This window comes from Anabrus simplex, chromosome 2 (genome assembly GCF_040414725.1).
Source record: "Anabrus simplex isolate iqAnaSimp1 chromosome 2, ASM4041472v1, whole genome shotgun sequence".
Classification (NCBI taxonomy): domain Eukaryota; kingdom Metazoa; phylum Arthropoda; class Insecta; order Orthoptera; family Tettigoniidae; genus Anabrus; species Anabrus simplex.
The window spans coordinates 409143329-409155691 of NC_090266.1; the positions used below are offsets into that span (position 1 = coordinate 409143329).

A 12363-nucleotide genomic window follows, 5' to 3' on the forward strand; every position below is an offset into this window, starting at 1 on the left:
ATCCTGTTCCTTCTCATAGTCTCAGTAATCTTTCCACCTCTGAGTCAGAAGTCCTTACTCTTTACTTTACTCCCTGCCAGAAAATAAACCTACTGGTCTAGGTGGCCTCAGTCCTGCCTTCCTTAAGAATACCACTGCGACTCTTGCCCATCCTATTGTTGTATATTTAACCGTTGCTTCTTAGCTGGCTATTTTCCAGACGACTGGAAAATTGTTAACATCACTCCGGCTTTTAAAAGCGGAAGGAGGTCCGATGTCAGAAACTATCGCTCTATCTCTTTATTAACCACACTGTCAGTCATTTGTGAAAAGATTAACAACCAGGGTCTCTTTTCTTTCACCCTTCCTGATATACCGCCCCAGCAGCATGGTTTTCTTCCTGGTAGCTCCTGCCTGTTCTTCTCTATCGTGCAACACCGGCTCTCAGCTGGACGTGTGCTACATTGATATTGCAAAAGCTTTTGGTACCGTAGACCACGCACTTCTTCCTATAAAATCTCAGAATGTTTTCATACCTATGGTCGCTTCATAACTCACCTACAGGGCTTTCTCAATACCACAACTCAGTGTGTGGTTCTTGATGGGTTCAGTTCGACTCTTGTTATGGTACATTCTGGTGTCCCACAGGGCAGTATCCTAGGTCCTCTTCTTTTTGTCCTATTTATTGACGATCTCATTAATACTATACTATTTGCAGATACTAAAATATTCAAATAAATCAATACTCCATCAGACGTACTGTAAACTCCTTACAGAGTGGGCTCAACTCACTTTCTGAATGGTACTCTACATGGCGTCTTAAGCCTGATCCTACCAAGTGTTCGTCTATTTCGATCAAGCTTCGTAAATCCCATATTCTTAGTAAATACTCCTTCCCCGGTAACCCGTTCCCAACTCTAAACAAACAAAATAACTTAGGAGTGTTGTTTGCCAGCAAATTGTTATTTCCCCCCAATATACAAAAGATAACCTCACGAGCAATGTCACCTCTGGGTTTGTTGTGCAGATTTTCTGACATCACCGATATCCGCGCCCTCAGAGTCTACAATGTACCTTGCATCATACCGATTACTGAATTTGTGTCTCCCATTTGGTCTACCTCTTCACCCACTAATTTTAACCATATTGACCGTGTGCAGTGATCCTTCTGTGCCATTGTTAGAACCAGAGTATCCGATTGTCCAAATTTGAGCAACAATCAGATACTGGATAAGTTAAACCTTCGCCCGTTATCTACTAGCAGGAAAGTAGCCGACCTTAGATTCCTATAAACATGCTGTTATCAGTTTATTTCGTTCTCCTGAACCTGCACCCTTCTTTTTCCTACATGTTCCAGCTCGCAAAACCAGGATGGATCAACCCATTTATATTTCTTATTCACGCTTCTCTCTTGTTCAAATAACTTATTTATCCGCATTCCAGCCCTCATTACTCTTTATCTTATTACAGAAATTTGGTTTTCTTCGTATGCCTCCTTTAATCGATTTTTCCTTAATTTAACCTAGCTCATTTTCTTCATGTTCCTTTTTTCTCTTTTCATTGCTGCCCCTTCTACTGTACACAATGTAATATTTATTTTTTACTGTACTATACCGTTACATGTGTGTCATATCTGTATTTATCTTACTGTGCCTAGCTTTAAGTTCTTCCCTTCGCTTTATTTTCAATCTTTAATTTTCCTCTTTCTTTTCTTTTGTCTTTATGTTTTGTTGTTAACTGTTGTATCTCTAAAGTTATTTTGTTATTTTTAAATTTTGCCGGGCTGAGTGGCTCAGACGGTTGAGGTCCTGGCCTTCTGACTTCAACTTGGCAGGTTCGATCCTGGCTTAGTCCGTTGGTATTTGAAGGTGCTCAAAGAAGTCAGCCTCGTGTCGGTAGATTTAGTGGCACGTAAAGGAACCCCTGCGGAACAAAATTCCGGCACCTCGGCGTCTCAAAAACAGTAAAAGTAGTTAGTCGGACATAAAGCAAATGGCATTATTATTATTGTTATTACTATTGTTATTATTACTTTTCTTCCGCTACTTTTGTCAATAGATGATTTTCCTCATTGTTTTTCCACTTATTCTTTTATGTCTGCAATGTGGTACTCCATTGTAAATATATTTTTCATTGCAGAACTCTGCAATTTGGCTTCTCGTTGTTTTGGTTTCCCAAATAAATAAATAAATAAATAAATAAATAAATAAATAAATAAATAAATAAATAAATAAATAAATAAATAAATAAATAAATAAATAAATAAATAAATAAATAAATAAATAAATAAATAAATATATCAATAAATAAATAAATAAATAAATAAATAAATAAATAAATAAATAAATAAATATATTGTGCCTCGTGTCATGGTAGTATTCTGAGATAATGCTACAATCACATTACGCTTCCTGGGAGTCATATCTATTGAAACCGGGCGAGGTGGCCATGCGGTTAGGGGCGCGCTACTATGAGCTTGCATCCGGAAGATAATGCGTTCAAACCCAATTGTCGGGCAGCCCTGAAGATTGTTTTCCGTGGTTTCCCATTTTCACACCAGGTAAATGTTGGGACTACCTTTGTTAAGGCCATGACCGCTTTCTTCACCCTCCTATCCCTTTCCTATCCCATCATCGTTATAAGACCGGTATGTGTCGGTGCGACGTAAAGCAAGTTGTAATATATATATATATATATATATATTGAAGACAAGTTAGGAAGGTTGACAAAGGCACAAGAAAATCTAAAAATTGCTCTAAAGTGGCATACATTGAAAGAAATACACTTTGAACCTAAAACAATCATCACACAGGTCAATTACCAATACATAATAGTCCAAAGAATATGCCGACCCCGTGGTGTAGGGGTAACGTGCCTGCCTCTTACCCGGAGGCTCCGGGTTCGATTCCCGGCTAGGTCAGGGATTTTTACCTGCACCTGAGGGCTGGTTCGAGGTCCACTCAGCCTACGTGATTAGAACTGAGGAGCTATCTGACGGTGAGATAGAGGCCCCGGTCTCGAAAGCCAAGAATAACGACACCTCGTAATCTGCAGGCCTTCGGTCTGAGCAGCGGTCGCTTGGTAAGCCAAGGCCCTTCAAGGGCTGTAGTGCCATGGGGTTTGGTTTTAGTGCAAAGAATCCACAGTGAGCATGGGATCTAATAATAATAAAGAATGTGTAGCACACTGTTACCAACCATTGAGGAAGTTATGAAAACCTTGTTCTGGTGAATTTGCGGATACACAGATCCATACGTAATTGTCCTGCTGCTCTGTTTTTGTGATCATGTGTAATACTAATCTACGTCATCAACTCAATAAAGGTTCAGCAGCAACTGATGTGTCATTCCTCGTTGCCTGGCAGTGTAATTAGTTGAGAGTTCAGGTCAAGCTGATCCCAGATCTAACACCCTACAATATTGCCTGTAGGGATGTTTGAAGGTCAGAATATATTCGTACCAATCAGATCCACAAATTCAAAAAATGAAAATTCAATATCCAGCCAGATAGCATATAAAACTAGCAGACCAAGGCATAAACATATTTCTGGACAGGGAAATGATGGAACACACGCTTCAATACCTTAAAGAAGATGCAGGCTTTCTTTATTGGCACATGACTACCATATTGTAAGAAAACTGACAATCATTCAAATTGCCAGCTTTACAATAGCTGCAGCTGTTGACAGAAGCTTTTAATTGTGCGAGTAATCAAACTCCTTGCATTACCTAAGGCAAATTCTAAATTCCTTCATATAACGAAAGGTTAATAACATATTAACACGTTGAGTACCAAAGTGGTCCGCTGGACCGCTGGCTGAATTACCTATCAGGCCACGGCAGTTCTCAGGGACTGCTAAGTAAACAATGAACTTACTGTTTCCTGGAGACCAGAAAACCACTGCTAAATGGATATGCCTTAAGCTGCGGACTGCTGTGGTCCATGCGGAAAGTTCGGTACGTCTGATGAGGGAATATGAATACTGCCTGGACCATTGCACGGGACCACTGATCCCAGCGGAATGCTTTATTGACTGGACCCTGGTGATTTCTATTCATACCTGGTAACATTTTGTTTGCCATATCGATTATCATCTTGGAACGCTTATCATATTCACAATCTGAATAGAACTAAGACCGTCAACGAAATTTTCTCTCAGGCCACAGTGGTACACAAGGACTATAATAATAATGGCGTATGGCCTCCGGAGAGGCCTAGTGCAGGTCTCGTTCTCGTAGACGGCATATTAGGCGACCTGCATGTCCATGAAGATGAGAGCCCTACCTAGGATGATTTCTAATGCTGAATACGCCACACACACCTATCTCCCGAGCCATTCGAATTAACCAATAAAGGGTAAAGTCCCCGACCCGGCCGGGAATCGAACCTGGGACCCTCTGAACCGAAGGCCAGTACGCTGACTATTCAGCTGACTGAATAGACTGCTGAGTAAACACTGAACGTACTCTTTCTTGGAGACAAGAGGACGGCTGCTAAATGGAAATGATTTAAGCTATGGACCACTGTGGTTCCTGAACAAAGCTTGGTAGGTCTATGTCTGGAATGGGAATAAGAATATTGACCAGACCGCTACTGGGATCACTGGTCCCAGCGAAACATTTCTTTGCTGGGAGCACTGTTTCCCTTATCAACATCAGGTAACATTTTCCTTGCCATTTCAAGTATTCTCTTGGAATGCTCAGACACTTCTACAGTCACAACAGCAGTAAATACTTGCCATACAAAGAAATGTTGTCCTACAACAATGATCACATCACATATGATATAAAAGAACAACAATGGACTCATATCAGTGCTGATGCTGTCTTGCAAACTGTTGAAGCACAAATGGCCTTTAAATATCTAAATTAATATATTTCCTATAAATGTGGCAAAAATCTTCCTGGATCGCTGGTACCAGAGGAACATTTTTATGACTGAACCATGGCAGTCCCTACAAATATTGTCAGAAAAAAACATATTTTTCTTCTGATTTATGCTTGGATATATAAGTAGGCAGTTGGTCAATGTGACTTGTTATGAAAATGTAGACATCATATACCAGTATGTAAATAATTTAAAAGGCAATACTTGAGAGTCTCCAACTATTTACGAGCTGGATATAAAATACAATACCAAGATCAACAAATAGCCTAGTCCATTGAAGCAATGACCATTTCTTTAAACGTTCATACAAAGAGAAATTTAAAGCAAGCTCGTTTTCTCTGTCACTGTCAACAAATTCTTAATATATAGGAAAGAACGAAAAAACATCGTATATTGAAGAAAAACTCACAGAACGTATCCACTTTCTAGGCCGGTGACACAGTGGGCTGCTGTCAACACATATCTCTCATTGACAAGGGAACCACCACAGAGAAACCCGATTTTTCCTCCTAAAGCAGTCAAACACATGTTTTGAATATGTTAATTTTAACAAGATTATTTTAAAATACTGAAACTGTTCATATTAGTACATCATTTCAATGATCATTGGAACATTCAGTGAGATTTTAAGACAATTTGTTACAGACAACAAAAATAATTTGTTAATAAAATTCTTAGTTTCTAGTCTTAAATTTCTATTCAGAATGAATTGACTGTACCCAGAGAGCAGCCTGATTGATGGGCCTTCGAAGCAGTTCTCATTTACTTGCACATAAGCGAGTTGTGATCCAATTGCACTTTAGTACAAAGTTCCTATTGCTATACAGTTAGGAAGATCACACATTAGATAAAGTTTCATTCTGTGATATGTGTCTCTGTGTAGAAAAAGAATAAAATGTCACAGTAATATAGATGTTACGAAAATAACAGAAAATGAGGACAATGCTGTTAATACCCGTAGAAGAGTTCTTGTTCATAATTATGACATCGTGGAAGGTGTAGATGTAGCAGACCAGCAAAGATCCCCAATTTTCTGCTGAAATTTGAGAAAAAGTGGAGGACAATGCATCTTTTGACAAATGGAAGTAACAATTATGATTATAATGTCGAAATAACGAGCCATCATTCTCTTGGCTTCATCATCTAGCCATGGACAAGAAGGGCGAGAAACCTCTATTCGACCGTGTCGTGCCATTTCGTCCAAATTCCACGAACAGAGGCAGGTGGTTAACTTTCTACCGGTCCACTAGTGCTATTTCGTGTAAACACATATGATTGACAGTTTGACAGGTCTACAATAACTGTTTCATTTCACTGCGTTCCTTGATAGAAATAATTTTTTTTTATGTTTGTAATAATGGATGTTTCTCGCTCCGCTCGTTTGCCACCAGTCAACTATATTTTACAATGAAATGCTTATAACGTAAACAATATAGTGAAAAAACCCAAATATTTTCACAAATCAGGTGATAATTAAAATATATCCAAAGTTGCATTACTAAAACATCTGTTTAAATAAATGTCTTATCATATCCCAAGTAGGAATATTTGTTTATTCATTAAAATGACATGGGGAATTTGATGGGCCTTGGGGAGGGAGCCCTAAGGGAATTTAGTGAAATCATGCCCTTTAGAAACATATAGGGAATGTTCCCTTTAATCTGACACCTCAATCATCAAAATCGGACTTATAATAAAAAAGTAGTTCACTGGACAAGAAATTTCTAACGGAATTAAATATAAGATAATATACTCACTATTAATTGCGTTCCTCGAGACTGCTATGAAGTCACGTTCAGCCAATTTTCACATTACTACAAAGGTTTGATTAAAAACACAAACCAAATCTGGCAATGCAAAAAGCGGCCTTTCAGCATTGTCAGGTTTTGTGTCTATTTACAAATATATACAGTGTGTGCAATGTATGCAGCAGCTAATGGTTTGTCCGATGATGCAAATCAGTAACTTTTTTGTTCCCCTTAATCCATTTTAATTATGTAGGAGACGTTCCTCAAAACCTTTTCAATGTCTTGTGACTTCTCCTTTTTTTCAATGGCCCTTTCTGTTCTGTTGTCCATTACAATGTACTTGTTTCTCCTCTTTAGACCTTCTAAATTTAGGTCAATCCTGATGACTTTCGTGTCAGAATATTCTGCTTCTTTCTTTAGTGTCATAATTAGGTGTTTTATTGGAGGGTGTGGTTTGCCTACGATTGCATTCAAGCGATGGTTCCATCCTTCTACAGCGTTGTTTGTACGATGTCGCCCGCCGGTACGATTCCATACATCAATTGGGAAATGAGCGTTTTTTAGCCACTGGTCAATGAAATAGTCAAACAGCTCATTGAGATTCTCATGTGCTACAGCAACACTATGGATGTGTAGCCAGCCTTCCTCCACATCTGTCGTCTTTAAAAAGGTCAGAGCAGCGTACATTCTCACGGAGTCTCGTATTTCCTGGCGTGTGTTGTAATCTTTGGCAAGCTCAAGGTTTTGTACATTCCTCCATAGACTTTGTGAAAAATGAAATAAGCACCCATGAAATTCTGCAGCAGGAAATACAGTTCTGATTGCCGCGATCACTCCAGCTTCGAAATCTGCTCTTACTGTCTCAGGGGATCAGTCCGGAATCACCGGAAGAATGGCGTTAAACAGGCGAATGTAAGTTGACTTTCTCTTGTCAGGAAGTAATGCGAAAACTGCGTTTGTTTCTTCCACAGTACTTCCTAAATCTACATGGATGGTGTACAACTGAGAAAATTGTTTGCTTACACTCTTAAAGGTGCCATCCATGAAAAAATTCTTATTTTCTTTTAATGTAGTTTTTCCTGTGAAACTGGAAAATATAAGTATCCGCTCACCATCACAGTCGTCAGCTAGTAAGAAATTATTTCCATCTGCCATTTTTAAACCTTCTGAATCCAACTCAACTTCATCTCGATGATTGGGTAAATAGATAGATATTTATTGAACCTGCCTGCTGTCATTTCTTGATGGATGCAGTACTTTTGCATCCATCTCTTGGCACAGGCCAGAGTAAAGTGTAGCTTCCACCGAAGTCCCAGTCAACATCCATGGCTGTGACAATATGGAAGTTGCTGGGGTATGGGTAGTGCTAAGTAATGACGTTCGGAGCACGACTAGTGCATCTGAGTGTTATGAAAGGTGCTGCTCATAGGGTCAGTCGTGCTGCAATAGTACTTTCTGATCCAGTGAGGAAAGCAATGGCAAACTACCTCACTCCTCATCTTGCCTAGTACGCCTCATTTTGGTGCTGCCATTGGTTTTTGGGGTTTCCTTATAACCGCATAACCTTTGGTGGTGCTATTTGAGGATCCAACCAGCCTCTGGGCTGATAACCTAACAGACAGACAGATTTATTGAACATAACAGGCGAATTTGCCCCAATACATGTTCACATAGACAACTCACATGAAAAGAAAAGAAATACCGGATTCCCTGGGCATGCCATGAGGTCCATTGGATACTCCGAAAACGTGACACCCCCAAGGTAGAATCACCACGGCAGTCATCCTCAGTCTCTCATGCCACGCCCGTCGTCTCCACTTAATATTAAAAAACAAAATAAAATGAACAAAGGATAATAAAATAAAGCAAGAATTAATATTGGTGACTACTGCTACGGTCCGGTCGTGTCATCACCCCTGGTGAGATGAAGGCCGCCTTCCCGATAATGACACGACCGGCCCTATCCGTGGGGCCCTAAGGAAGACCCCAACAATCCTACCGGATGACAATGCGTTTCTCTCACCATTCCATTGCGGCCAGCAACGTGATACTGGAGCCGCTCTCTTCCCATTTCCCGCCTCTCACATTTCTCTCTTCTTTTACCTATTTGGAGTGGGCCCGTCCCACCCCGTGTTCATACGGGTATGTCCTGCTCTCCCTTGCCCGTCATTCCTTACCAGCTCCTACTATGCGTGAATAGTGAGAAAAAAGCACATGCCCTAATGTATACAGCCCAATAGCCATAATAATAATAATAATAATAATAATAATAATAATAATAATAATAATAATAATAATAATAATAATAATAATAATAATAATAAACAAAAATCTAATGAACATAATCATAATGTTACTATAATAATAATAATAATAATAATAATAATAATAATAATAATAATAATAATAATAATAATAATCTCCAACAAGTATAGAAAGTACTAATCTATCCCCCGTCTGATCTTGTACACACCACATGACCGTCACAACGATTATGCTGGAAGAACCGCTGACTGTACTTTACAACAGTTTCGGCACACGCCCTTATAATCACTACTGCTTACTCCGCATTCTTTATTCCGTGGCCTAATTCCTTTGGATTCAAGTAAACCAAATGACAACAATTGCATACAATCCTCAATATCGCAATCGGTAAGGCATCTAAATTTCCAAGTTACCATAATATTTATTTACTCAACTACCTCACCACCTCAACGACCTTTGTTATCACTTGGTCTTACTTAGCCTCCAGGCTCGAATTCAAACTACTTCACTATATCCATATCACTCACTCTTCACTAGCTACTAAATTTTCCAACAAACTCCATCGACTGAATATCCTCATACTCTTAACCACTTCTCCCTTACATCCTGACTTATCGCCCTATGCCCTTTCCTCCTCCATTTTTCTCACACAAGCATTTTTTACCGCACATAAATACCTGTTCAGTTCTCCTCCGTTTTCCCAGTCCTTAATAATCCACCTTATTATATCCCGCTCATCCCCTTTACCTAAAATTTTCCGATGTTTGGCACTCAGTAAACTGTTTCTAATCTTACTTGTTTCTTCATACTTATCTAATAAGTGAAAATCATCGTTCTCCGCCCCACAAAGTATACATACTGCTTTATCTCTACCTTTCAACCATCCCCTATTTTTATGTAGCCCCAGCAAACACCATACCAACCCTCTCTTCTCAACCTATCAACGTATTTATTATTTATCCCCGTTACTTCCTCAACTTTATTAAAAACACTAAGGGAACATCTTAATCTACTTTCGGCCAATAATTTCTGCCTATCCAAATCTCTAATCCTCCTTACCAGTACCTTCATCCCTCTAGCTTCTTTCTTCGTCCACACCTCTTCCCATATGTACCCCAGGCCTATCATCTCCAAGTATCCCTTAATTTTATCTAGCCAGCATCCCTTATACATACTCTTCCGTTGTTGTTCGTACGCGGCCTGTAATACCCTCCCTCCTTCCTGTCTTTTCAAATTCATCCAATATCTAACTATTCTTTTCACACACTCAGATTACAAATCCTCCCCACACATTAATTTTACCCCTGCATTGGCTGTGCACATCGGGAGCTCCATCACCATCTTACCGAAATTACTAATAATTCGTTTTAATTCAACTCTTTTGACATCCAACCCCCATATTTCCGTGCCATACAATACCCTACCGAAAATCACCGATCTTAGAACTAACCTCAGGGTTTTATAATTGATACCCGGATACTTCGCTAGCAAGTTTTTGACTGAGGCTAGGGCGGCCCACCCTCTGCTCCTCACCCTCCTAATATGATCATCCCAGGTGCCTTTACTATTAATAATGACTCCTAGATATTCTAACGTGCTTACCAGTTCCAACCTTTCTCCCTGCTCAACCCATTTCCCGTCATCCCTTCCTCCTTTGTGTGTCTGGGCTACTAGCATTTTAGATTTATTCCCATTAATTTTCATGGCTCATTTCTTCGCAAAATCCGACAGTGCATTTAAAGCCTCCTGCATCCCTCCTGGGGTTAAAGTCATCAAAATCGCATCTTCAGCAAAAATCAATCCTGGGACCTCCACCCCATTAATTACCGGCACTGCCCAATTGCTTGCCCCATACCCCTCCAAGATATCGTTAATTAATAAAATAAACAAAATTGGCGATAATTTGCACCCATGCTTTAAACCCAACTTGGACTCTAATGGTCTGCTCAACTTATCGTCTCCCAATTTTACACAAAACCTAACTACCCTATATATTCCCTCTACTGTCCTCATCATCTTTCACGAAACCCCAGCCTTCCCAGTTTCTCTAATAGAGCTTCTCTATCCACCTTATCCAACGCCTTTTCAAAATCGATTGCCGCCACATACACCTTCGTTCTTGACAGGCTCCTATACTTTTCCAGAAGTGTCATCACTATCATTATATTATCCACTGTTCTTTTCTTTCTTCTAAATCCTCCTTGGAAATCTGACAATACTTCATTTTTTCTGCCCATTCACTCAACCTGTTCGCCAACACCCCAGTGTAAATTTTACTTAAAGAATCTAACAGAGATATTCCTCTATAATTATTCAAACAGTTTTTATCATCCTTTGCCTTGTATATTGGACATACAATTCCTGTTTCCCATTCCTTCGGGTACTTCCGCTGATCAAAGATCTTATTAAATAGCTTCACTATGCCCTCTATCATTGTCTCATTTACTAATTTATTTTCAAAACTTATTATTGATCCCATTACAACCCCCCGCCGACCTGCCCCTGATTCTTCTTATCACTCTCAAGGTTTCCTCCCGCGTAATTTCCTTGTCCAGTTCGTAATTTGCCACTCTTCTATTCCTCCAAATTACTTCTTTCCCCGTCTTCCTCCAGCATTCTTCCTCCTTATCCCCGAGTAATTCACCATGGAGCCCACCCACTGTACATCTTCAATGCTCCTTACCTCTAGACTCCTTCCGCCCTTTATTATTCTGTTAATCCTTTCCCACACTTTTTCAGTGTTGATAGTCTTACATTCTTTATTTATGGCTTCAGTTTGTTCCTCTAACCACTTCTTCTTTACCTCACATATTTTCTTTTAGTACTCTTTCCCCAACTTGCAGAAGACCTCTCTTTCTACACTCCCTCCTTTTTTTCTATACTCTCCTAACGCCTCCAGCATCCTCTTCCGCATACCTTCACACTCCCAATTAAACCATTCTTCACTCTCTTTCTTTTTCCTCTCACCTTTTACCTTCTGTGCTATCATCTTTATTGGATGTTGCAGTAATTCCAAGGCTTTTTCAATATTATTCTCCTCTAACGCTCCTTCCCACCCATATTTCAGAATTTGTAATTCCTCTTTTGCTACCCTATCCCAGTTCCCTTCCACTTTCTCCGACCATTTTTACTTCTTATATCCACTCCCTAGTTCATCCTTCATCATAATTTCCTTCCTTATATGATTCTCCTCCCATTTTTTTAACATAACCCACACTTGAAAACGGTGAGATTCAATCCAGTCTCCATCCATGCAATATCCTCGAACACTCCCATATATATCACACTACCTCCCTTATCTGTAACATAGGTCAATTTCCCCGTACTGTCACCCTCTTTCCATCCATTCCGAACATACAAATTTTCCGCCGCGCACATCTCTAGGAGCTTCTCCCCATAGTTGTTTACAATTTTATCCTCACTTCTTCTACTTTTCAACAAATACTTCCCATCTTCCCTACTATATACTGGGCTCTGTTCCCCT

At 39.6% G+C, this 12363-nt stretch overlaps 1 protein-coding gene across 1 annotated transcript in view; it reads right to left on the reverse strand.

Moving 5' to 3' along the window:
- The window catches only part of LOC136863561 (CLIP domain-containing serine protease B4), a 243077-nt gene that overhangs the window by 92762 nt on the left and 137952 nt on the right, over window positions 1-12363 (reverse strand). The window contains exon 3 of the mRNA XM_068225994.1: window positions 5276-5375. Coding sequence (XP_068082095.1) covers window positions 5276-5375 — 100 coding nt within the window. The remainder of the gene's footprint in view (window positions 1-5275; window positions 5376-12363) is intronic.